This window comes from Protopterus annectens, chromosome 4.part1, assembly GCF_019279795.1.
Source record: "Protopterus annectens isolate FY-2018-M chromosome 4.part1, PAN1.0, whole genome shotgun sequence".
NCBI classification, from domain to species: Eukaryota; Metazoa; Chordata; order Ceratodontiformes; family Protopteridae; genus Protopterus; species Protopterus annectens.
In genome coordinates this window covers 480,769,017-480,790,328 of record NC_056734.1, presented here as the reverse complement: position 1 = coordinate 480,790,328, position 21,312 = coordinate 480,769,017, and the positions used below count along the sequence as shown (strand labels likewise).

The following is a 21,312-nucleotide window of genomic DNA, read 5'->3' as shown; positions in this document are numbered from 1 at the left end:
CTAAGATAAGGTTTATGGATGTGGTAAGAGAGGACATGCAGGTGGTTGGTGTGACACAGCAATATGCAGAGGACAGGAAGAAATGAAAACAGATGATCCACTGTGGCGACCCCTAATGGGAACAGCCAAAAGAGAAGAAGAAGAAGTTTGTGTCAGCGACCTTTGCTCTTAGGTCACTGAACTATTTGGAACATTTTACTAGGCTACAAAGGGACTTGATCAAGGAAATTACAAAATCCATTTCCAGGTCCATTACTGCTGAGACTCAATCTTCTGTGGCCTCTCAGTTGGCTACCCTTCAGTCCATTTCAAATTTGTCCATGAGGCTTATCTTGCATGCAGCTGAGGGAGCCTCAAGGGCAGCGGGTTCAGGCATATCCATTAGAAGGTATGCCTGGATGTGCTTATGTGATTTTGCAGAGCCTTTCAAGTCCTCATTCGGCAGTGCACCATTTGACATCAGTTCATTCTTTGGCCCAAAAGACACACTCTCCATGTGTGAGAAGGATGGAAAGATCCTCTATGCAGTGGGCATACATTTTTCTGGGAATCAACAAGGGTGACTGAAGATGTGGTTCAGAAAGTCCCAGGGTCCTTTCCAGGACATGTGTAGATAGTTCCCCTACAGGCAGAGGGGGGGGGGGACTGTAATGGATGACTATGCCCCCACGGCAGGGGAGGCCTGCAAAACCAGGGGTCCAGGGATTCTTTGAGAGATCCTACCAGTGCTGCTGAAAGGAGACCCAATTGTCCACCTCTAGAGGCAATTGTGGGTCGACTATCCCTGCACCAGAGAGCATGGCTAGTGATAACAAAAGATACTTGGGTGCAGAAGATTATTTCCAGAGGTTATATCATTCCCTTTTCCTTTTCACCCCCAACTGTATGCAATATCCTCGATGTTCCACCGAGTCAGAGGAAAGCTGAAGCACTAGAAATACCAAAGCTGCTAGAAAATAGTCATCCAAGAGGTCCCACTATAGTATCATAGGAGGTTACTAGGCTAATGGCCCTGGGACTCTCACAAGCCTAGCCAAGTCCCAACCCTTTTCCCTAGAGTGTCAGTGTTTCAAGTAGAGCTAAATCACACCTACTGCCCCTATCCAGGAGGGACACAGGTGAGACCCCTGGGGTGAATTTACCCATTCACCCAAATTGTACTTAAATAGGGTCAGCGAAGGGCTCTGCTTCACCTGGTTTGGAAGTTTGTTCCAGAGGAGAGGTAACCTTTGAGAAACAAATCTGTCTGTCCAAGTCATGTTGATGTCGCATACTAGGTTAAGGTCCGTAGAGTGAGTGCATTCAATACCATTTGACTTATGGATGTGCAGCATTTCCATTAAATGAGGATCTGAGATTGCTTTAAATGCAAGGCACAGATTTCCTCTGAGTAGTCTGTCTGACACAGCGTACAGAGACAGTGATATCAGCCTGTCAGCATATGACATGTGCTGAAGGCCTTGAATTTTCTTTGGAAAAATCCTTTGAGGTCTCTCCAATTGCTGCAGCGGCCTGGTAAGGTACACACCAAAGGGAGCATTGTAGTATATTATTGACCTGATGAGGAAAGACTACAGGGGGGTTATGACCTCTTTTTTATTCTGAAACAATGCCTTTATGTATGAGATGGGTAATATAGAAAGCCCTTCTTATCACTGTAGAGACATGCTGGTCAAAGGAGAGGGTGCTGTCAACCTGTGTGCACAAATTTCTCACCACAGATTGAGAGCTTAAGGTGGTGTTGTCGTTAATGTGGTAATCTGCAGGGATGTTGATACATTTTTTGCATTTAGTTTGACCCCGTGACTTTGGCACCAATCATTGGTCTGTGTAAGACCTTCTTGTAGGATGTCGACATCTCTTGGGGATTTTGTAACCGTGCCTAGTTTGCAATCTTCTGCAGACTTTGTCAGCCTGGGACCTTTTGTTTTTGCCTGTAACATCTGAGAAGTAGATTCCAAATAATAAGGGCTCCAACTCCAAACCCTGTGGAACACCTCTGGTTACAGGTCTGCTGCTGGAGTTTGAGTTCCCAGTTTGACTGTGTGTGTGTTTTATTGGTGAGCTAGTTTGTAACCCACCTGACAATATACAGGTTAATCCTCAGTTTTATAATTTCTACAAATCTTTTGGGTTTCTAATACCATGATGGGAATGGACCCCATTCCTAAGAGAAAGTATGATAAAATCCATGAAATTAGTATTGGTTCAGTCTTTGTTAGCCAGAAGTGCTCTTTGCAGTACCCGCAATGTGCCCAGTAATGACCCCTTCTGCAATTCATATGGAGTTACATGTGTTGCTAACATGTCTAAATATGATTGTAGATTCTCTTTTATAAGACCTGTTGCTCCTAATACTGTTGGAACTGTCTGGGTATCTTTCTTCCACATTGCTGTCATTTCTGCCTGAAAATCCTGATATTTTATGACTTTGTGTATCTCTGTATGAAAGGCACTGTAGTCACTGGGTCTGGCAATTTCAATGATCAATGCTACTTTTGTTTTCTTTTCATGAACCACTATATCCAGTTTTCTAGCATCTGACTTTTGAACTGTTGATGATGGGTGATTCCAGGTGATGTAAATTTCATTTTCTATGATGCTTTGTGTCTTATGTTTCCAGTGTTTTTCAGCCACTCCAATACAATGATGTTTGCATAATCCCCAGTGCAACAGTCTTGCCACATTATTATGCCTTTCAGTATACAGTCCTGCCATTGGTAAGTCACAACCAGCAATGAGGTGTATGACTTTTTCCAGTTCTGTTTTACAAAACCTACATTTATCTGTTTCTCCCACTTGTTCAATGGACTTTGTAAACCAAAGTGTACATAGCCACAACCTTGGGCCAGCAATATTAACCTTTCATCTCTTGGTTTGAATTTGTCTCTCCGTAACCATTCCTGCTTTCAGTCCTGATCAACATGAGGTTCTTCTACAGGTTTTCTATATTTGCAACTATATTTATGCATTTTCCACATTTCTTGCCTTCTCAATTGGTCCTTCACCTTATATTCTTTCTTTTGTTTTTTGGCTCATTCAGTTGCTGCCTGATTTTTATGTACTTCTGGTTTGATTTCCATTCCTGCTTGACACCGATATGCTTCTGCTAGACTAAGTTGGGAAGTCATCTCAGATTTATTCTCCTCGTGTTTCAAAACTTTCACTGTGCGTGGGTATTGTGAGGTCAGCAAATATGCGTGCAGTTCCATGATTGCACATGTAATCAGTTTCAAGGAGGCCCATTCCTCCTTCGGAAAGGGGAATATATAGTCTTGGTATGCTCTAATTTTTATAAATTATTTGATGAGTATGAAGCATCCTTCTTGTTTTCCTGTCTAATCTGTCCAACATGTTTTGGGGCCAGTCAGTCACTCCAAAACTGTAAGTTAGGACAGGAAGAGCAAATTGGCTTATAGCTTGAATTTTGTTCCTAGATGTCACCGCTGTTTTCAGGACTAATTTAGTCTTCTAAAGTATTCCTTACTAAGTTTTATTCGCATTTGTTCATGTTTTATTATTGATCCTTCATCATTTCCCAAATATTTATACACTTCCTCTTGCTAAAGTTCTTTTATATCACATTCTTATCCCAAACTGATGTTTTCTTGGTGCTTGCAGTTTTCCTTCTTTAAAGGTTGCTTTTGCACATTTATCAAGACCAAATGACGTCTGCATCTGTGCTTCACAGATATTCATGGCTTATGCTCCAGCCTTTGCCTGAAGACTTTAAATCCAAAATCCTAGATGCCCCGCTAGATCAGAATCTTCTGTTTGGTAAACAGTCTGCAGACCTGTTTAAGAACCAACAGGAGAAGAGCAAGAGTTTGCAAGTTAACTCTGTATATTCCAGCCTTTACTGTCAACACATACATTTGCATAGGCATGTAGTTTATACACATTTCTGCTTTTTTCTAGCAGGATGCACTGTGGTTACATTCTTGAAGCTCAGTACAGAACATGTAGATCTGATGTTGTTAATCTTCGTTTATTCGTTACTCTTGGGATTCAGTTCCTCGGAACTGAGCTGGCCTTTTTTTCAAGCTCGCATCAGCCACAAACCTCTCAAGCTAAGATTTTACCCATCATGCCCTTCTCCCTGTTACTCCATATCTAGTCTGCCGCGTTGTTGTTCAACCATGTCTAGCTGTTCTTCTCCGGCTAAGTGTATATTTTGATAATTTTTTTGAGTTTTTTTCTCATAGAATTCTTAGCTTCTCGACTTTATTAAGTCGTATCTTCTTTTTCTTTATTACTTGTATTTTTTTGGTATCTTCTACTACCTTTGCTGGTAGTCTTTCCTCGCCCTACCTTGGGCCTTGCTACAGTGTGTGTGTGTGCCTAGTTTTTGAATATTTTGCAGATATAATGTCTGAGAAGAAAGGGAGTCCAAGCTTTAAGAGGTGTTCGGAGTATGGACACAAACTGCCTCACTCTGACACGCATGACTTGTGTGTTTACTGTTTGGGAATGCCTCATCTCACAGTGAAGCCACCCTGTCAGATTTGTAAAGGTTTTTCTGCCAGGACTTTGAACGAACGTAAAAATAAAGTAGTACTAAAGAGTCTCCATAAGACCTCTTTCTGCTAGGCTATTTCTGGGTCACAGGAATCTTCTCCTCCTTTCAAACAACATAAAAGGTCTAAGTCTCTTCCATCATATCCCTCTGGAGACCCTAAGGAATTGAAACATAAAAAGGCTAAATTGGCAGAGTCATTGGTGCCAGTGGCTGATTCAGCACCGACTCACTTGACTCTCTCCCCGAGTATGTTTGCTGGTCTCTCTACACTGTTGCTTTCGACGCAGACTTCAGCCTTCATGGTACAGACTGGTACTGCACCGACTAGTTCAGTGCAGACTTTCTCGGCACCGATTGGTATATCAGCGCAGTCATCTTTGGCACTGACTGAAGTCTCAGTGCAGACTCCTTCGGCACAGTCCAGTTTCTCTGTGCAGACATCCTCTGCACCGACAGTCTTCTCGGTGCAGATGCCTTTGGTGCAGACAACTCCAGTTTTGGCAACACTGTTCTCGGTGCAGGAATCTTCCACACCACTGATTTCGGTGCATACCTCTTCTGCGCCAGCTTTAGTGGCACAGACTATACAGACACCGCCAGTTTTGGCAACGTCTTTCAGTGCTCGTGCTAGCCTTTTTTTGGACAGGCCAGAATCGCCTTCAGGGCTCTCAATGAGGTCTTACTAGAAGCCTTTCTGAACATGATGTGGTGCGTCTTATAGACCAGCTGCTTTTGGCCAGAGGAATTCCTGCCCCTTCAAAAGTGTCTCTCCCCTCTGGAGTTGATCAACCTTCTCCACAAACTCCTACCTATACTCCTTCTACGTCTGTGGAGGTTTTGAGGCATCCCTCTTCGGGCAGGCCGATCTTCCAGGCCTTGGAGAGGACACTGTCCGCTGCTTCTCGGCCACCTCTATTGGAGATGACTACTTCCTCTGAGCCTCAGCTGTCTCAAGTCGCAACCCCCGGACACGGCGCAAGAGTCTCAGGCCATTCTCCCCCTGGACACCCTGTCCTTGCAGACCCCAGAGTCTCCCACTGAGGAAGTCCACTGCAAGTCTACATGTAAGAGGAAGCACATGGACTCCACGGAAGAGTCATTGACCGAAGACGCAAATTACGATGACTTGGAGGGGTCCCCATGTTCACCTTCTGATGAGGTTTCCTTTGGTGACATCCTCAAAATTGTAAAGCAGAGAGTTGAATGGAAGTCCTCTAACCCTTCCTTAGAGGAGTCTGTGTTCCTGCAGGCTTTTCGTACCCGGCCCTCTGCCTCCTGGGTTACCCCACCTGCGATTAGCTCATTCTCATTGTGCAGCATGCGTGGAAGGCACTGGACTCTGTGGAGGCTATACCTTGTAGGCCAGACAAAATCCTTTCTCCCCCAGAAGAATGCCCCCATTGGTCGAAAGGTCTCCCAGTAGAGGCCATGGTGGTGGCTGCCATTACAAAGAAGGAACTGGCAGAGGAGAGTCGGACTGTTCACCTGCCCAGTAAGGAATCCCGGGCAGTGGACAGATTAGGGAAGGAAGTCTTCACGTCATCGACCTCTGCTGTTAGGTCCTTGAACTACCTGGCACATTTAACAAGGCTACAGAGAGATGTAGTGTCCAAACTCTCTGAGACCTTGGCAGGAACAGTTTCTGATGAGGTCCGAGACAAGGTGACCTCTCAGTTAGTGACCCTAGAATTGGTTTCCAATTCCTCAATGCGTTTGATATCACATGCTACTGAGGAAGCAGCGAGAGCTGCAGGTGCAGGCATAGTCATGAGACGCCCTGCCTGGATGCACCTTTGTGACTTTGCAGATCCCTTCAAGGCTTCCTTCCTTCCTATTGAGACCACTGCTTTGTTTGGGTCCTAGGTAGACGATACTTTGACCAGATGTGAACAGGACGGTAAGATCCTATCTGCCGTGGGTGTCCATTTATCTTCTCATCAGTGGTTCTATTCTAGGAATCAGAAGAGTAGGAAAATGTGGCACAAAATGTCTCGGGGTTCTTTCCATGACTCTTAGGCTGAGTTTTCCCCTAGAGGTGGGGGGGGGATTCTAACAGAAGATGCCCCTTTCGGGGCAGGGGAGATCTGCGAAACTGGGGTTCCAGGGAATCTTTCTCTGGACAAGCCCTATCAGCGCTCCTGAGGAGCAGCCCGATTGCTTTCCTCTGGAAGCAGTTGGGGGTCGTTTTTCCTTGTACCCTTCTACCTGGCAAACCATAACCACAGATGCTTGGGTACAAAGGCTCATCACCAGAGGATACCACATTCCTTTCATATTTACTCCCCCTTTACCCAGAAGCTTACCTGGCATACCACCCAGTCAAAGGAAAGACGCAGTTGTAGAGATATCAGAGCTGCTTCAAAAAAGAGTAATCTAAACAGTCCCCCCCAGACCAGACAGGATTCGGCTTCTATTCAAGATTCTTTTTGTTGCCAAAAAAGACAGGGGACTGGAGACCAGTTCTGGATCTCAGCGCCCTAAACAAAAGACAAAAAATTCTGGATGGTCACGGTTCAATCTATATTTCCACTTTTGTTAAAAGACGATTGGATGTGCTCCATAGATCTTCAAGACGCGTACTACCACATAAAGGTGGAAAGGTGCTGAAGAAGATACCTTCGCTTCCGGGCGGTAGCCAATCATTACCAGTTTCGCGTACTGCCCTCCGGACTCTCTACAACCCCCAGAGTGTTCACAAAGTGCATGGTAGTAGTCACAGCTCACCTGCGGCTTCAAGGGTTCCAGGTGTTTCCCTACCTAGACGACAAGATCATTACTGCCCCAACAAGATGTCTACTGGATCAGGCCTTGATTTATACCCTAAACACTGCACAGCAGCTCGGAATGTCAATAAACTGGAATAAGTCAAACCTTACTCATTAGAGGACATTGGAGTGATTCTGGACACAATGACTTGTACAGCCTCTCTACCAGATCACAGAATTCAGAGGATCAAAGTACAGGTTCAGGCAATACTTTCACAAAATCTAGCCTCAGCTCGATCCGTTTTTCAACTGCTGGGATCGGTGGCAGCCTCCATCACCTTAGTCCCTCTAGCAAGGCTACACGTGAGGCTTCTTCAGTGGCTGCTTCTTACTCAGTGGTACCCATCCCAGCACCCCTTATTGTTTCTGATTCGAATAACCAAGATTTGCAAACAGGACTTGCTCTGGTGGATGTCAAACAACCCTCACCAGTGGTCTCGCCCCTTCAGCCCTCATCAGCCCAAAGCCACAGTGACCATGGACGCATCCCTGATGAGATCGGGGGGGCTGTTTCAGGGAAAGACAATCCAAGTGTCTTGGATTGTCTTTCCCTGATGGGGTGGGGGGGCTGTTTCAGGGAAAGAAGATCCAAGGCACTTGGTCACAGACGAAGGCTCATCTGCATATCAGTGTCCTAGAACCGAGGGCGATGCTACTAGCGTTGCAAGCATTCCAGTTGATCCTTCTGTCAGGGATTATTGCAATTTAGTCAGACAACATGGCAGTAGTCTGGTACATCAACAAACAAGAAGGAACCAGATCATACCCACTCTGTCGAGAGGCCATGAGAATATGGCAATGAGTGATAGCCTCCAACCATTTTCTGTTAGCGACGCACATTCCTGGGAGCTCCAGTGTGATAGCAGGCAAGTTGAGTAGATGCATTCTACAGCCTCACGAGTGGTCTCTCAATCCTCTAGTGGCGGCGAAGATTTTCGACTGCTGGGGCCAGCCTTGCTGCGACCTATTTGCTTCCCCGTCCAATCACAAGTGCAGAAACTACTTTGCCCTGATCCCCCCCCCCCCCTCCGGGGACAGTCACCAAGAGATGCTCAAGTCCACGATTGGCCCTTGGGTCTGCTATATGCCTATCCTCCGATATCCCTCATTCCCCTGTTCCTCAAGAAAGCACGTCGGTTGAAGAGCAAAGTGATCCTCATTGCTCCATATTGGCGTTGACAAGTTTGGTTTCCCTTCTAGTGGCCTCATCTGCTAGATTGACCATGGATTCTCAATCCAACTCCAGAGTTGATCTCTCACCCCCAGAATCTGGTTCATCCAAACCTATCCAGCCTGAAACTGACAGCTTGGGTTATCCACTTCCAATGATTGCCAGGCAGCATGACCTATTTTCCCCTGTGAGTGACATCCTGATTTCTTCTCATAGATCATCCACCAGACTACTCTGCCGCAGCTAATGGAAGAGGTTTTCTCTCTGGCTGCAAGATAAACAAATGGACCCTTTTACAGACCCTGTTTCTATTGTGCTAGAATATCTTTCAAACCTTTTAAATCAGGGGTAGCAGCCTCCACAGTTCGTGTTCATTTGCCTGCGAGTTCTAATTTTCATAATGGCTTCCAGGGCTCCTCCTTAATGTCACACAGACTTTGTAAGACCTTTTTGAAGGGCGTAACCCAACTAAAGCCTCCATTCAGAGAACCTGTTCAACCTTGGGACCTGGCCTTAGTCCTTCAAGGGTTGACAACAACTTCTTTGGAGCCTGCATCTACCTGTGATGTAAAGTCTCTGTCATGGCAAACGTTCTTAGTTGCTATTACTTCTGCCAGACATATTTCTGAATTACAGGCCTTGTCTATCAAACCCCCCTACCTCATCATTCACAAGGACAGAGTTTCTGTAAGGACCAATCAGACCTTCTTGCCCAAGGTAATTTCTGAGTTATCTATCAGACTATTGATTTGCCAGTGTTCTTCCCTAATCATTCTAACAGAGGGGAATATTGCCTGCATACCTTGTATGTACATAGCCAAATTCATTTTTAGCTAGACAGCACTAAATTTAATAGAAAATCTGACCAACTGTTTTTGGCCTTTTCTGAATCCAGATTAGGTTGTCGAGTTTCTAAATCCAGATTAGGTTGTCGAGTTTCTAAAGTTATTTTAGCCACTTGGTTGAGAAATTGTATTACTTTTATTTATGGCAAGAATGGTATCCCTTTACCTGGCAGAGTAAAGGCCCACTCTACAAGATCAGTGTCTTTTTCTGCAGCCTTCCATGCTAGAACATCTTTGAATAACATTTGTGCAGCTGCAACCTGGGCTAGGCTTCATACCTTAATTGGTCATTACAAGTTGGACTTGGCCTCCAGAGGCAGAGCTTCCTTTGTTTCTATGGTGCTCAGGAATGTCCTTCCATAGGGCCACCCAGGGAACAAGATAGCTGGGGACTCTGCCCCAAGAGTAAGGAATAAACGAAGATTAACAGCATCAGATAAAGAAGTTATCTCTTACAAAAACGTTCAGTCTGAGTTGTTTCATCTTCCTTTCATCTTCGTTTATTCATTGCGGCCCACCCACTTCCCCCTCCGAAGGTTTCTGGTTGATCTCATTTATCCTTCTTTCCAGTTGTTAGGCCATGTCTGACCAGAGGTAGCCTCATCTACATTTTTCCAACTTGCAAACTAGATCTGAGGTAAACAGGGAGAAGGGTGTTATGGGTAACATCTTAGCTCAAGAAGTTTGTGGCTGATATAAGCTTGAAAAAAAGGCCAGTTCGGTTCCGAGTTTGGAACCGAATCCCAAGAGTAATGAATAAATGAGGATGAAACAACTCAGATGGAATGTTATGGTAAGACATAACTTCTTTTTTTCTTACATTTGTAAGACAAGCATACAAATCCTATTAATATTCACAAATGTCATAGAATTATTTACAAAATTCTAGCTGGCTGGGCTGGCAGCCTTCACACATGGCTCTGACACCAGTTGTTTTTCGGTGTCAGCCCTTCCTGGAGAACATTTGTGTCAGTGAGCGATTCAGTAACAGTTCCTAATTTGCAATCATTTGCAGATTTAGTCAACCAGAGGCCATTGACGTTGGCCTTGACTTCAGAGAAGTAAATGCCAAAAAGTAGCAGTCCCAGAACTGCTCCCTGAAGGACTATGCTTGTGAATGGCCTCTTTTTAGACATGGATTCCCCAATCCTAACTTTCTGGGTCCTGTCTTTGAGCCAACTGGCTTTTCACCGAGCTACATAAGGGTTTGTATGTAACCCGTTAAGTTTCTCAAGAATACCAAAGTGGGTATTGTCAGATGCCTTGGGCAGGTCAAGGTAGGCAATGTGAACCTTTCTGCAGTCATCTGTTGCTTTGGTGACTTTCTCAAAGAAGTCCACCAGGTTGAGTAGGCATGGTCTGCCCTTGATGAAACCAAATTGGGTTGGGTCCAGTGTCTGGAGTTTTCCTATGTCATTATTGATCGTTTCAATGATAATTTGTAAGATGGCTTTGCATATGAGACTATATGGTTCTGTAGTTTCCAGGGTCTGTAGATGGTCCACCTTTGTGCAGAGGGATGACTGTTGCTGTTCTTCATTCATGAGGCATGAAGCCTGTTTGAAGGCTACAGTTAAATAGCAGTTCCTGAGGGCCTTATAGATCATGTTTCATGCTATTTAGAATGCTTCCTGGAATATTATCTGGCCACATTGATGCAGTGTTCTTGTCTTTAGAGCGAGCATTAAGGACCTGTTCCCTAGTGATAAGGAGTTATATTTCTTGGTATTTCCTGAGGGAAGGTTGATGAAGAGAGAATGGTAAAGTTGGAGTTAAATTTGTTGGCCAGTAGGTTTGCTGTATCTTCTGGCTTAATATAGGGGCCTCCACTCACAGCGAGTTCTGCACACAGCTGTGTATTGGATTGGAGGTTGCAGACAAAGCTAAAGAATGACTTGTGGTTGTTCTTGGACTGGGAGGCCAACTTTACCTCAAATTTGCCTTTGGTAGACCTTATTTGCCCTCTTGAGTTGTTTAGTTTGATGAGAGGGCTTTTATTTTGCTGGGTGCTGCACCACCTAATTTTTGCCATGATTTTCTTCCTTCTGTCATGCAGCCTATTGATGTTGTGATTCCACCAGGGTGTCTTGTTGTTTGAGTTAGTTTTGCACTTCTTCCTGGTGACTACAGCTGCCTTTATGCAGTTATTAACATGCTTATATAGGGTTTCTGTGAACATAGGCAGCAGTGTTCTCAGGGTTTATAGGGGCTTGAAATTTTGCCAGGTTATCACTTAATAGTAGGAAGTTAACCTTAGAGTAGATTTGATTATTTCAGGGTTAACTGGGGTTCCAGGTTTTGTTTTTACTTCAAAGGAGACCATTTTGTGGTCTGACCTTACCAGGGAAGACATTACACTGGGGGTGTGCAAGACTCTCCCATATTAGTGAGGACCAGATCCAGTATTTTTGCACCCCTTGTTGATGTATTGACATTCTGGTCCAGGGAGATTATGTTTAGAAAATGCAGGAATTTTTGTGCCTGTACATTTGGTGTTATATGATTCCAATTTAATACTGGGGTACTTAAAGTCACCCATGAATATGGTATTGGGTTGAATGGTGAGTGTTTCCAGTAAGTTTAAATACGTGGTATAAGTTTTGTGGGTCATGTAGGGGGACCTATAGCTTGCAAGGAAGTGGTTTTGGACTTTGTCATTGGTGATTTTAACAACATGGAGAACCTCAAGTGCATTACCCTGTTTGACCACCCTTGAGGTGCATTTATTTTTGATGAAAATTGAGACAGCTCCACGTTTAGTCCCTGTCTGTGTAGTAAGTAGTTGGTCTAAATGTGTGGAAGGCATTTTAACCCTGCACTGTTGGTGTGCCCTCCATGGTTTTAAACCGTATCTCAGTCACAGCACAGACATCAGCATTCTGTAGGGTGAAGAGAGCTTATAGGGATTATAGTTTTTTGTTTAGACTCCTAGCATTGAGCAGTAACACCATTAGATTTTCTTGGGTTTGATTTGCTATGTTGGAAGTACTTTCAGTTTGGCATTACCTAAAAAGGCACTATTGGAGAGGACAGTGTTGTAGCTAATATTTGAAAGGCTAGAGGGGAGAGGTGCAGACCATCCCTGGCAAAGCAGCATGGTCTGTTGACCATCTTCTTCCATGCTGACAAATATTGCACCCCATTAGAATGACACCAGAAACAAAGCCAATTATTAAAGTCAGTCATCTTTTGTTCATATTGTGGCATCATCCTTGGAGAAGGTAAAATGCTACTCAGTGCTATTTGTATTGTGATTTACTCTCAGATAGTATTTGCACTTGATGAGTTTTTTCTTTTCCTGTCTTACATTGTAATCACTTTTTAACAGAAGCACAAACCTGTTCAAAAGAATTAAAGGATATTGTTTTCTTTTCACAAAACTCTATTGTTTTTAATTTATAATCATTTTTTCAATCAGATTTAAATGTCATATTTAAAAAAAAATTTGCCTCGCTAGCAAGTACTTTAGTGCTGCTGTTAGTGGCCATACAAAACCTGTTTGGATCTTGTTTTCCAAAGTATTGTGTGCTGTCCAGTACATTAAATTATTGTGAAAGAAAGAAAGAAAATTTGACTGCTAGCCTGATGTGTGTACATTGATGTGCCAATGTAACACAATCTGAAATGTTCACTTTTGCCTTTTTTTTTGTATATAAACAGAAGCACATGCTAAAGGAAGGGAAAGGTCGAATGTTGCAGGCCATTTCTCCAAGACAAAGCCCAAGCAGTAGTCCGTCAAGGGAACGCTCCCCCTCTCCAAGCTTCCGATGGCCCTTCTCCAAACCCCTCAATTCATATTCAAGAAATAGCTCTAGTGCTACTTTAGATGACTACAGCATCAGTGAGGAGGAAGAAGAGGAAGATTAATATCAAAATGAGAGGATGTTCTTTGGAAGGGAGCTGCTTGTTCTTCTGAACTGAAATCTAAGGAACCAGAAAACAGGGCATCCACAGATACCGCCATGCAAAAAGTTCAGGAAGGTGCTTACAGTTTATGAAACGGCCAACTTACGTACTGAATGTTACTTGACGTTATACTGATCTTTTCTTCAGGTTATGGTCACCTTATATTTAAAACAAAACAAATCACAACAAATGACATTAGCAGTGGTCCTTTATTTTATTTTTTTCGTTTTTCATTTATTTGTTTATTATTGTTATAATTAATTTTACCAAAACTAAAAATAGTGTCCCCCTGCAAAGCATGCTGTTTTTGTTGCATTGTTTGAAAATGAGATTTTATGCTGCACTGCATGAATTATGATCAGAACTAAAAGAAATTATTGAGAACAGTTGCCTGCACATCAGAGAAAGGTTTATAGTAGTACTACTTACAAGTGTTCCATTAGAATAACAGTTTGTTTCTCCCACTATCTTTTGCTTGAAGACTGTTGTACGTTTTTTCCGAGCATTATTATTTTTTATTTATGGTCTGTTTTCGGAATTGTCGTTATTTTAGGCAGTAGAATGGCATGTGGTAGTATTACACATGCTTCAGTATAAGTACAGACATGTCTAGATATGAAACAAATTCTGTTTACATATAAAATAATCCCTTATTATTCGAGAAGTGTGTTGGAGCAGCTCAGTGCACTAATTTCTGCGTTTGTTTTGTAAGTTTTATAACAGAATGCTACTGCAGATGAAATGACTGGTTTATTATTTCCATTTATCCACATTCCTTTTTTCTGGAACTGCCATAAGATCGTAGTATTCCCATAGAGTATACAAACTGTGTTGTCTAGCCTGCCAAGTTTTGTTTCAGGAGTTCTTTTAGCAGCCTTGCACAAATTTGAAAAAAGACTGTTCATATTGAAGTGTGAACTCACACTGCGCACACACACACCTTTAGCTGTTGCCATGACAGCAACACACATTGCATTTCTATTATAAATTCATACGAAAGGGATAACAGCACATTGAGGGGATGAAGGTGTCTGGTAGCTAGAATAAGAACAAACACTGCAAAATGTTTATTTTATTTGTATGCTTCTTACTAGTGTCTTGGTTTAAAACAATCCTGCCAAGCTGTACCCTTGCCAAATGGACAGATTGTTTTTATTGTACACTAACTAGTCTTATATATAATTTTATGGTTGATCCATCAAGAAACTAAATGTGTAAACATCCAAATAATAGCACTTGCTGTTTTTTTAAATAATGAAATGTGGAGATGGGTGCAGTTAGAGAGGCAGGTAAATGACGTTTTATATGCATCTCACAAGATGTATGCCATCTTCTCAAACTCCAGCATTTTAATATCCTGATGCCATTACTTAGCTGAAAGTGTTGTGCCGGTTAAGTTGTCATGGATTCTTGTTTATAGCATCACTGTAGTTGTCCTTAACATATTTATTATTTTTTTAGTTTTGACATGCGTCTGTGTCATTTTCCATTACTGTAGATTACTCTTTGAGCAACCACCTCACTCTTTATGCTTTTGATTGTTTTGCACTTTCTCTGGGGATTCATAATGTACCCCTGAAATGTTAATATTTTATCCATTTTCAATCTCTGGGGCATGTATTATTTGCAATACTTAAAAAAAAAAAAAAATCAAAACTTTAATTTTGAAAAATGCATTGTTATTAATGTATGTTTTCCTGTGTACTTTTTGCCTGTGTATTTGCAAGCCCTCTCCAGTCAGATGTGAGCCACACTCTCATGAGCCTTCTGGAAGGGTCATAATTCAGACAGCCATCAGATTGTTTGTATCCCTGTCCTTGGTTGTTCCTCGAGTGGACCTATTACTGTTTTGGGTGCCCTAATCCCCTTCTTGAGCATACTATGTCTTATCCCCAGTCTGTGACTGTAAGGCAGCCAGCCTGTCTTTTACCTTAGGCCCAAAACTGCATGCCACCTTTTGCAAACAGCAGCCAGCATCATATAGAGCAGGGATTGTAAGGAGTGGCTTCTTAATTCCCTAACCCACACGCTAGTGGATGACATAGGCACTAGTGTCACTGCAAGGGTCTTCTTTACCCTTCTGTGCTGGAAATCTGCCATGCATTCACTGCTGAGGGCTCCCTTCACCAGCTTGGGAACACCAAGCTTACACTCCACTGACTACTGGCCCTTGTTGCCATGCATGCCCCCACTTGCATAGGAGGAAAGAGGCTAACCAGTACTACAATTCCTCCTGCTAGAGTGGATGAGCTGACATAAGTCGCTTATTTTCAATTCCCTCAGCCCAGATTTTTAACCACCTGAGCCACTAATCCAACTCTGGTCTTCTAGGTCATAGTCAGGCTTTATCCCTGCATGCCATAGAGCTGGGGCTTGTTAGTAATCTGTTTTTATATTTGTCCGTCACAGCATTTCATTAGAACACTGTGATATAACATAGGGGGACTCTCCTTAATAGCTACTGGACTCTGGCACATCCTCCCTAACAATCACAATTAGGCAATTTTTCTAAGAAGATGCTGCACTTGGTGGGGGTAGCACAAAGTGAAATACAATGCTGTGATGTCACATGCAGACTACATAAGTGGTGTGTAGTCCTTGTCCTTGTTCCGGTTCTTTTTGCCATTCACACAGCTTGGCTTAATCTTGAGTGAAACTTTACCACATTCACTCAGTGTCCCATTGGCTGTTAACATTACTAGCCAAGATGCACACCAGTGTTACTTCTGTTTTGGAGAGAAATGACATACAAAGCACTATCACAAGGGCCACCAGTTCAGTGACCTAGCTATGTCAGAGAAAGAATCTGTTTTTATTCTTGCCATCAGGAAAGATGACTGCAGTTGAAAGCTCTTGGCTAGGGAATCTGCAGCATTGACCTGTTCCTAGCTTCATACTGCAATCATCATCACAAGGACTGAAGCTGAAAGAACAGGCCATAGCCTAGATTTGTTGGATGAAAATTCATTGTTGAAACTGCTTTTTGGATCCCACTAAGGCTATATTTGCCTTTGAAGAAGTGAGAGATCAAGCCTGTGGCAGTTTTCCACCCAGGTAGAACCTGTGGGGCTTAATACCTGCCAGGCTTCTTTTCCCCCATTTAATTGCTTGGCATTTGAAGCTTACCAGCTTAATCATGGAGTGTGGTTCTTTGAGCCACCTGGCCAAGATGGAGTATGGCATTCATGTATTCTGGATTGTTCTCTTTCCATATCATCCTGTCAGGTCTAGCTTACACAAGAACTTAACAGTTTGTGGCTTTGACATCAGTCAAGTATTCAGTATCCGTGGAAAAATGAACCACAGGTGTGGGACCACAGTTTTAGGGAATATGATGTGATGCCCACTAAAGAGAAGTGCAAGCCTCTGTCCCCTACTCACCACCTTTAATGGATAATTACACAGAGGCTCCCTCTCACCTGATACCCACCAGAGGATTTTTATGTGTTCATCCTAGGGATAGACAGCTTGAGCTGGTGCAGGCAGGAGTGTATTCCCTTTCTTTCACGCTCCTATGAGAAGTCCAAATAACCAGAAAACATTGTCTCTGAGTTAGATGAGGATAGTAAATCCTTCTCTTCCAGCACCACTCTTGGTGTGTCTCTTAAGGCTCATGTGACCCAGTATAGACAGGCCTTGTAATTCATTTGTGTTAGAAACACCTAAGGGTTTATTTTGAAAGGAGAGAAGAACTTTTGATCATCCCACTCAGGATCCAGTTTTCATGGCTACTATTTTGGCATCCTGGAAGCTCAATGACTGTGTTCTTTTGACCCCTAAGAAGGTAGAAATCCTTTACAACCCCCCACCCCAAGTCAGTAGAGCAAATCCCGCAGGCATCCTACAGCTGAATCCTGTGTGATCTCATCGGCCCAGCATAGGTCCTTAATACCATGACATTGGGCTGCCAGGCCTTTAGACAGTAGAGATCAAGTTTTGAACAGGTGTGCAAGTGTACTTCCCTACCACAGTGGGTATAGAACTGTCAACTCTTCATCTCAGATTCTAGTCCTACTGGACCATGCTTTTGAAGCGCTTGCAGACATGCATCAGTCTTGACTCAAGGAAGATCTGATCTATACTTAGTGTGTGGCTTCCATGGCAAGTTTCTTTGTGGCCTGCTGTAATTTTAATTGTGTTTATGTTGTGGCTAGGACCACAGGCTGTGATATCTGCCTGAACTAGATTGCATGGCTGAGATACTTCTCCCTGAGTACGGTGCTCAGAAACAACATTCTGAATGCCCGTTTTAAGAGAGAAGTGCTCCGTGGCTAGGTCTTTTAACACCTATTGGATGGCATCTTGTGGAAGAAACAGGACCTCAGCACTGTGAAGGACTTCTATGATTTACTTGCTATCCCCAAAAGATATAGAAGCTTTTTCCTGTCCCTTGGGAGGCTGGCAAACACCATATGGTTGTATTTGTTCTACTACAGGTAAAGTCATCCCAGGGGACAATTCCACTATTCCAGTTGCAACACTACTTAAGTAGTCTGGGGCTGTCTGGGTGGGATTTTATTTAAGTTATGCCCTTTTGCACATGAACATACTGAGTTTCACTTTGGCACTAATCTGTTCTTCTTCAGAAATAACTCTACTAGGAGATAAAGCTGTTGGAGCAGAATTTTATAATATGTCCAGACTTTAATCTAGATAGTGTCTTTAGAAGCTTTCCCTTTTTTTGGAACAGGTTGGGCCTTTACTCACACCTTTACCTGATTCCATAGGGGATGTGTGGTTGCTTTTCTGTTTTGGATCTTGGCAATTTAAGTCTATGCATTGTATGTCCAGTTCCAGATGGTGAATCCACAAGGTTTTATGTCTGATGCAGGGCTTTTGTATGATGTCACTGGACTTAATGGATGCCTTTTAGTAAATCTCAATTTAGTGTTCCCATAGGATTTTCCTTCATTTAGCTGTGTGTGGACATCTCTTCCAGTATAGAGTGTTAGCATTTAGACCCTCCTGTATACCAGAGTATTTGCCAAAGTGTTGACAGTGGTTGCTGGGGGTTGTCATAATGGTTAAGGTCTGAACCTCACAGATGCAATATACAGGGTTTTAGTCCAACCTGTGGTTATTGGCTCACTTTGTAGTACTCTGCAGAATGATAGCCTAGTATTTACCTGTTGTGATACTCTGGCTGGACAAATGGTTCTTAGTAGCATCCCTTCAGTGGGTGCTCCTGTAGTTGCAGTCCCTAGAGATGAACATAAGTTGTAGGAAATCCTGCCTCTCCTCATCTCAGAGGAAGGCCTTCATAGATGTGCCATTGGACACCCCTCAATAGTTACTCCTGTCATTAAAAATGGCCCATGAAGTCATGGTCTTGATAGCTGATGTAAAGATACTAAGAAGTGTCCATCTGTGGACCTTACTTTGCCTTCAGGGCTTGAGGGCTGCCTCTTCATGGAGCCGTTTGAATGCTGTGGTTGCGGATGTCACTTTGGACTGCAGAGTGTCGATGGCTGCAGAGAGGCCGCATGCCCATAGATATTTTTCTGGTATTATGTCCCTTTTGCAGGACGGTGCAGTGCTGGACAGTCCCCACCAACTTGTTGGGCCTCCTGTTCCTGCAACTCAAGCCATTGCAAGTCCTTATGAAAAATGTTTTACTAGTGGGCTAAGAAGATTTTAATTTTTGTGTATGCAAGACAAGCTTATCGGAGAGTAGCCAGTAACTGGGCATTGCCTTTTGAGCACTTCACATCCCAAAGTAAGTGAGAAGACTGGAGGATTCACTGAGCCTCTCCTTCAGTACTCTTCTGGTGGTGTGGATTGAGAGGCCTAGTTTTGTCCACGTCTACCAGATGTTTGGCACTCTAGAGACTGAGCTATATGCCACTTAGGAGAATGCAGTTTGCCTCTTTTCTGCTCACTGAAGCAGGAGCCGTGGACCCATTTCAGTTGTCTTGTCAGGAGATTCCTGAATGGCTTCCATCCATTGTTTGTGATCCCACTCCTCATCACAGAGTTAATGGAAGAAAGACCAAAACTGACTGGTGTGGACACTGGCAGGAATGGGCTATGGAGGATGAGAGTGAGTGGCTGTTGCTGCTTTATCCATCTGTTGAAGGGTCTCTAGCTAGTTGTTTGGGTGACACCTAGAGGGGGCACTGAATACCACACCCACAGAGAATAAGCCTAATGAGAACATAGTGTCCAGAGATGCACTGCACAAGCTGGGGATGATGTCTGTGGAGGCAAACCTGTATCCTACTTTTGGCAACAGTCATAGAGCTCGGTAGAGCCATTATGGAAACTAGGAGCTTGGGGTTGTTAAAAGATGAGTCATCTGATTCCAGGAGACTGGCTCACTGCCTAATGCCTGCCTTCCAACTCTCCTTGGAATAAATCTGCTGTTAGGTCAGTCATCCAGAGAATATCAACACTCTGTCAACCCTTGCATTCTATGGCACTGAGATGTGTTTCTTGGAAAGGGGTCTTTTTGTTCGCTATCACTTCAGCTGAGAGCGTGTTAATGCTGTTGTCCTTCATGTTTAAGGGGTTTTAATTGGTCTTTCATAATGACTGGGTGCCTCTATGAATTAGCCCACATTTCTCCTGGAAAGTGGTTTCCAAATTATCCTTAAACCAATATTTCTCTTTGTTCTCTTTGCTGGGGAAGAAGCAGAGCAGAGAAAGGACTTAACTTTCTGGATGGGTACTGCCAGTTTAGGCTTTACCTGAAGTGGGTGCAGGAGTTTGGGAAGGGCAAAGGAAAGAAATGTATTGCCACCTGCATCATCTTTTGCTATCAGAAAACTGACTGCCCACCAAAGGATGTTGCAGTTTTGGTCTTTGGATTATCCTCTGGCTTCTTCCACCCTGGTGGATTTATTTGGAATTGAACCCATTTTAGGGTCAGTAAGTTAGGATTACTAATGTTAAATGAAAAAATATGTTCTTACCATTTCATTTAATATGAGAGAGGGAGTCTCCGTGTTGGGTCCCAAAACAGCCCTCCCGCATTTCCCTTTACATCAAAAGTCCCTGCATCTGTCATCACATGTTGGAATTTTTTCTAAGCCAGGCAAATGTTTATTTGTATATTATTTTCATTGCCCTGCCTTGATTTGCACATAGAGCAGTTGCTGGTGTTTCAGCAGGAACTGATGGGTTCTGGGGGTAACAAGCTTAAAGTTGGTGTATGATATCATGGCATAAAACATCAGAGATAGAATGTGCCCCTGAACTAAAATAATTTGTTAAAAACATGTTGAACTCTTGATTGTTGGAAAAGATTAAACCGTTCATAGGACCCGCCAAAGATCATCTATTTGTAGGATCTGCTATGGTGAGAAAGTATGTTGTATTTTCCTTTTTTACAGGATGAAAACAAGTGTTAGGAACTAGAAATTGGAGTTCATTATGTAAAATGTTGAAGGATGTGAAGTGAGCAGTATTAAATATTTTTCGTACAATAAGCCTAACTTCCAAAATTTGTTGCCACTAATCTGTCCTGTGCACTGTATTTAAGTGGTTAGAAAGAGCTGACTCCTTTATGCCTTGAACTCATACCATATGGCAAAGAGGAATCTAAGCACCTTTTGTGGCACTTTTGTGACATGCTAACCACAGTATTGTGTATAATGTTCAGTGTGACTCTTGTCATTTCTCCTGTTTTTTACTGATTCTTCTTTTCAGATGTGTATGTCTGATTTGGGGTTGTTGATTTAAATAAACATTTTCTTGTTCTCTGTTAAAAAAATAAAATGCTTTTCTGATTTCATCCATTAGCATATGTTAACTGTCAGTCTAAAAGTAGATATATAATTTTAAATTTTCTTTGACTTTTTCTTATCTAACTATAGAGTTCTGACTTATGCCCTCAAGTTTTCAACAGCAGGATAGTAACAGCATTGGCAATGTTTATATGATATTTGAAGGAATGCACAAAACATTGGACCTTACTGCTTTTTTAAGGTTATTTAGCTGCTACATTTTTTTTGGAAACAGTGGATCTGGCTCTTACTGTGAGAATATTCCTTGGTGAATCCTTCATTGGTTCAGAATATTTTTTTTCAGCAATTTTTTTAAGTTCAGAGATATCTGTACAAACTCATAATACCATGAAATGTAATTAACTTTGTACATAAAGATATT

At 42.8% G+C, this 21,312-nt stretch overlaps 1 protein-coding gene across 2 annotated transcripts in view; it reads left to right on the top strand.

The window, feature by feature from the left end:
- Positions 1 to 20,938, top strand: part of PCYT1A (phosphate cytidylyltransferase 1A, choline) — an 872,556-nt gene extending 851,618 nt beyond the window's left edge. For both annotated transcript variants that reach the window (XM_044070294.1, XM_044070293.1), the window contains one exon: positions 12,961 to 20,938. In XM_044070294.1, coding sequence (XP_043926229.1) covers positions 12,961 to 13,167 — 207 coding nt within the window. In that variant the 3' untranslated portion in view covers positions 13,168 to 20,938. The remainder of the gene's footprint in view (positions 1 to 12,960) is intronic.
- Positions 20,939 to 21,312: the final 374 nt, after the last annotated feature.